This window comes from Nematolebias whitei, chromosome 15, assembly GCF_014905685.2.
Source record: "Nematolebias whitei isolate Nwh7 chromosome 15, NemWhi1, whole genome shotgun sequence".
In the NCBI taxonomy this organism is placed as follows: Eukaryota; Metazoa; Chordata; class Actinopteri; order Cyprinodontiformes; family Rivulidae; genus Nematolebias; species Nematolebias whitei.
The window spans coordinates 21,464,300-21,470,103 of NC_056512.1; the positions used below are offsets into that span (position 1 = coordinate 21,464,300).

The following is a 5,804-nucleotide window of genomic DNA, read 5'->3' on the forward strand; positions in this document are numbered from 1 at the left end:
ATAATGCCAGACCACATTCTGCAGCAATCACAACATCATGGCTACGTAGGAGAAGGATCCGGGTACTGAAATGGCCAGCCTGCAGTCCAGATCTTTCACCTATAGAGAACATTTGGTGCATCATAAAGAGGAAGGTGCGACAAAGAAGGCCCAAGATGATTGAACAGTTAGAGGCCTGTATTAGACATGAATGGGAGAGCATTCCTATTTCTAAACTTGAGAAACTGGTCTCCTCTGTCCCCAGACGTCTGAGTGTTGTAGGAAGAAGGGGGGATGCCACACAGTGGTAAAAATGGACTTGCCCCAACTTTTTTGGGATTTGTTGATGCCATGAAATTTGGAAACAACAGATTTTTCCCTTAAAATGATACATTCTCTCAGTTTAAACTTTTGATCTATGATTTGTGTTCTATTCTGAATAAAGTATTAGATGTTGGCACATCCACATCATTGCACTCAGTTTTTTATTCACAATTTGTTTAGTGTCCCAACTTTTTTGGAATCCGGTTTTACATAGGTTGAGGCCAGTTTGGATTCACATTGAAACACATATAAATGATAGTATTGTATTTCAATTTAAGCTTATATTTGATATGTATATTTTTTTAGTTCTTAGAAGGTAAAAAGTAGCCATCGGCTTTGTGGATTTTAAAGTTTTTATTACGTATCCAAACTTATTTTTTGTAGAAAATTGTTGTTTTTCTAGTTAATGATGCATTTATCCTACAAATCACTGAAAATCGACAACCAATCGTAGTTTTAGCTCGTTAAGTTCATGCCAGCTCTGTGAGCGTCTCTGCTTTTAAAGCATGCAGAGATGTATCTAACAGCTCCTGAACACCCCAGTGAATGTTGAAAATGTTGTTGACCTGCGTGAATAAAATGATTTAAAAGCTGCAAGTGAAAAGATGGATATAATTTTATTCATTTCCAGGATCCCATAGCAACAGTCACCTCAGTAACCAGCAAACCCAAGAGCAAATGGAGACCTCTGCCTTTGGACACTGTGGTAAGATGATAAAACCAAACAGCTACCCACATAATCCAGACTGCAGAATTAAAAAGAAAACAGCTATTCATGTTTGGAATGTAGTATTTTTTACTGTAGTAGAAAATCAAATCTTTATCTACTATCTGACCTGCAGGAACTGGAGAAACTGGCATCTCGGAAGCTCAGAATAAACGCCAAAGAGACCATGAAAATTGCTGAAAAACTTTACACACAAGGGTGGGTGTTTCATGAATTTAACTTGCAGATTTCTGATTATAAACATAAACACAGAGTCCAACAGAACCAAGCACTCCAAGTCGTTACTGTTTGTTTAGTCTCCTTAGACTTTATGGTTTCAGTCAAAAGCTAAAATGCTTTTTTTTTCTTCATCAGGTCGACAACCGTAAGTTTTTGTTTTTATACGTTAAAGCAGGGTTGGTCAACTTTTTTTCCCCAAAGGGCCTAAAATAAGATGTTTACAGCAATCAAAAGGCTATGATGATTGGAAAATATTTTTTCTTTAAGACAATTTATCTGGAAGCATTTTTTTCAGACTTTTATTTGGTTGAAACATATTTAGTATGCTTGATAAAAAAATATGTCCCTATTACTTTTTAGGAATACTAGACAGTTTCTGTAAACTAGCTCTTGTGACAATCTAGTTGTTAGCTTAAATATGCAACAGTAAACAACAAAAAAGGTATATCTTTGCTTTTATTAGTCTTTAATTTTTAGTCTAGTTCTGAAATACAACTTTAAAAAAAAGTTTTAGGTTTTTGATGTATTTGTCCAATAAGTTTAATTTAGACTTCCTTAAGTTTCATTAATGAAATGCAGGTTTTTATCACATTATTTAAAAGTAGTTTTTTTGTCAGTTAATGATATTAGGGCTGAATGGAGACTGTCCAAGGGCCACTTTTGGCCCTTGGGCCATATGTTGCCCATGTCTGCATTACATGATCATCTTGCAGTTCAGCCATATGTTGTTAATGTTTTAACCAGTAATTTTATATTTTCAGAGTGTTTTCTTATTATATGTTTGCTTATTCATTCATTTATGCATTCGTTCATTTTTCTTAGGTTTATCAGCTATCCTCGCACAGAAACAAACATTTTTCCTGCCACCCTCTCCCTTGCCCCCCTGGTGGAACAGCAAACACAGAGCTCAGAGTGGGGGACTTTTGCCCAGCGAGTGCTGGACCAGCCGGGGGGACCCAATCCACGACAGGGCCGAAGCTCTGACCAAGCTCACCCTCCCATCCACCCCACCAAGTACACCAACACACTGCAGGTAGGCTGACAAACACTGCTGCTGTGTTTGTTTGTTTTCTTTTTTAAATCAGGTTGGATTAATTTATTCTGAAGATGTTTCAACAGTAACATAGTGTTTCACTACCTGCCAACAGCTGACAAAATAGCCTAAATGTCTGAAGATTAGTAAATGAACAAGTCCAGATGAAAACAGATTTATTTTTGATTGAGGAACATATATTATAACTTTTAAATAAAAATGATAAACTAGTAACTATTTGTTCTCCAGGGTAATGAAGCACAAGTGTATGAGTTCATTGTCCGGCACTTCCTGGCCTGTGTATCCCAGGATGCTTTGGGGCAGGAAACTGTGGTGGACATCGACATCGCTCAAGAGAAGTTCTCCGCCTCTGGTCTCATGATTATTGCGAGGAATTATCTGGATGTTTACCCTTACGACAGGTGGAGCACAAAGGTGTGGATACCGTCATTAACTCACTCTAATTTAATAACTAAAACTCCCAGCTGAAGCTTTTACAGATTGAACATTATTACCTCCTGCCTTCAGCTGCTAGTTTGTGATAAAGTCTTTGATGAATGTTGTTTTGCAGCTGATCCCGGTGTTCGAACAAAACTCCCAGTTTCAGCCCTCTGCCATCGAGATGGTGGATGGACAGACAAGTCCACCGCAGCTGCTCACTGAAGCAGACCTCATATCACTGATGCAAAAGCACGGCATTGGTAACGTTTAATCAGTCAGTCAACAAATGCACACGCTGTGTTTTCAGTGGGTTTGCATGATGAAAATGTATAGTTATTGCAATAACAATGTGTTACCAGTTTTTGAAAATTACAGCCTGTTTTTACATGCTCAGCTTTCAAAACTCTTGTATGTCATGCACATTTTTTATTGGCCACAGCGTTCCTGCTTTCACCTTCTTTGTGCCCACATTAGCAGCTGCCCCACAATTATGGTCTAATCTTTAAATTGCTTGACATGCATATCCTACAAATACAAAAACTGGAAGAAAATATCTTAATATTTAAGAAATTTGGCATAACAACCATGATTTTACTCATTTTGTCACATACCTGGTGTATTTTTTTTAACTTGAGCATCCAAAGTGAAACAGGAAGTGACATCAAAGGGGAACTGTGGTCTTTGTTTAGTAAAACATTATTATTTATTCTGATTCTTTTTCGTCTCTCTCTGATAGTGACTCCAAATAATCTAAAGCAACATCAGATTATTTGCCACTGTCTGTGTTGTCAGCCATTGTAGCGATGCTCTGTTCACATGCAGGTGTTCCCCTTTGTCATCATTTCCTGTTACTGCACATGAAAATATCTCAACAGTTGTTCATCGCAGCAGCATTCATTTTTTATTTTTTTGCAGTATACTATTAATTAATTCAAGTCGTCTTAGGGCACTGAACAGAAACATTCATATTTATATGTATATAGTTAACACTAACGCGCTCAGTCCATGTGAACACCTGGAGTTGTTTACCTGTGCGCCGCACCAGCAGACCTGGAGGAGCCGTTCTTCATAACCTGCGCCCGCTGGCGCGCGCGTCTCCCTCCTTGGCTGTGCCTGTGTTGGACCATATCAGGATGTGTTTAATCAACGCAAGGTCTGTTTCCAACAAGACGTTTATCCTCAATGACTTTTTTAAAGATGAGGAGTTGGATTTTCTGTTCGTCACGGAATCTTGGATTTCTGATGGTGAGTCCAGCGCCCTGGTGGAACTACTACCCCCGGACTGTCTGTGTTTCAATGCCCCGCGGCCATCAGGTCGGCGCGGGGGGGGGATTATTAACAGTTTTTAAAGCAAACTTGGCCTGTAAACAGTTGTCCATCCCGGTGTCCCGCGCCAGCTTTGAGCTGAGCGTCTTTGAACTCGGACACTCTCCTACGATTCTGTGTGCGCTCGTCTACCGCTCCCCTCGTTCTAAGGACTTCATAAATGAATTCTCTGACTTTTTGGCTGATATCACACAGAGATACACTCACTTTTTGTTTATTGGTGACTAATTTGCATGTGTGTTGTCAGGAGAAGCCCTTAGTGAAGGACTTTCTGGATTTATTGGACTCTTTTGGCTTAGCTCAGCAGGTGAACGGTCCCACCCAAGAACACGGTCACACGCTGGACCTCGTTTTAACACGCGATGTCTCTGTTTCTAATTTGAAAATCGGTGACAATGTTTTTTCAGATCACATGCCTGTATTGTTTGACTTCACCCCCCCCTTGTCATACTGCTAAGACGTGCGTTCCTGCACGTACGCGTTCCATTAACCGTTTCACTGCTGCTCGTTTTAATGAAGGTTTTAATTCTGAGAGGATCGAACAGTTCCCGGTGTCTCTTACCACTGAGGAGCTAACCTCTCAGTTCAACTCTGCCTGTTTAGATGTTCTGGACCGTGTTGCTCCCCTTAAGACCAGAAAAACGAAACTTAAATCAGAGCCTTGGCTGAATGACGTCACGCGAGCCGTTAGGCGGCAGTGTCGCAGAGCTGAACGAAGGTGGAGGAAGGACAGGCTGCAGGTTTCTTTTCAAATGTTAAGGGAGAGTTGGCGTCACTATCAGAAAACCGTTAAAGCTGCCAAATGTACATTCTTCTCTGATTTAATTGTCTCCAACTCCCACAACCCCCGAGTTCTTTTCTCCACCCTGAACTCAGTTCTACACCTCAGTGAGCCTTCACCTCTGGAAGCCTCAACTGAGCTGTGTGAAAACTTCCTCCATTTCTTAAAAGTGGCAAACACCCGGGCACTCATTTCTCCGCCAGCTCATGATCTGTCCATCCCATCTCAGTGTGTGGCTGTGTTTGACCACTTTGAGCCCATCTCTCTGTCTTCTCTGGAGCAGGTAATCTGCAGCATGAAGCCATCTGGTTCCCCCTTTGATGTGGTCCCCCCTCGACTACTAAAGGAAGTTTTTCCTACCCTGGGTCCTTTTATTCTCGCTATTCTGAATAGCAGTTTATCCTCAGTTGTGGTGCCAAAGACTTTTAAACATGCTGCTGTCCAGCCCCTCCTGAAAAAAACCTAACCTTGACCCCTCAGTCATGTCCAACTTCCGGCCTGTCTCCAGACTCCCATTCACCTCTAAACTACTGGAAAAAATTGTGGAGTCTCAGTTGAAACAGTTTTTGGGGGATCACGCTATCCTTGAGTTATTCCAATCTGGCTTCAAATCTCTCCATAGCACTGAAACTGCTCTACTGAAGGTTTTTAATGACATTTTCATATCCACAGACGCAGGTGATTCTGTGCTGCTTGTCCTATTGGACCTTACATCTGCTTTTGACACCATCGACCACAAGATTCTCATTTCTAGACTGGAGCAGTGGGTGGGCATCACAGGGTCAGCCCTTAAATGGTTTGGGTCCTACCTCTCTGACAGAACCTTCTGTGTCAATATCAAAGATTTTAGTTCGGCATTGACAGCGCTCCAGTGGGGGGTACCACAGGGGTCCATCCTCGGTCCCCTTCTATTTTCTTTATACCTGCTGCCACTAGGTGCTATCTTCCGCAAACACAACATACCCTTTCATTTC

General features: G+C 41.2%; 1 protein-coding gene across 1 annotated transcript in view; it reads left to right on the forward strand.

Moving 5' to 3' along the window:
* Nucleotides 1–5,804, forward strand: part of top3a (DNA topoisomerase III alpha) — a 37,384-nt gene that overhangs the window by 10,128 nt on the left and 21,452 nt on the right. The window contains exons 9-13 of the mRNA XM_037689468.1: nucleotides 935–1,009; nucleotides 1,146–1,228; nucleotides 2,072–2,282; nucleotides 2,532–2,717; nucleotides 2,854–2,983. Of these exons, the coding sequence (XP_037545396.1) occupies nucleotides 935–1,009; nucleotides 1,146–1,228; nucleotides 2,072–2,282; nucleotides 2,532–2,717; nucleotides 2,854–2,983 (685 nt within the window). The remainder of the gene's footprint in view (nucleotides 1–934; nucleotides 1,010–1,145; nucleotides 1,229–2,071; nucleotides 2,283–2,531; nucleotides 2,718–2,853; nucleotides 2,984–5,804) is intronic.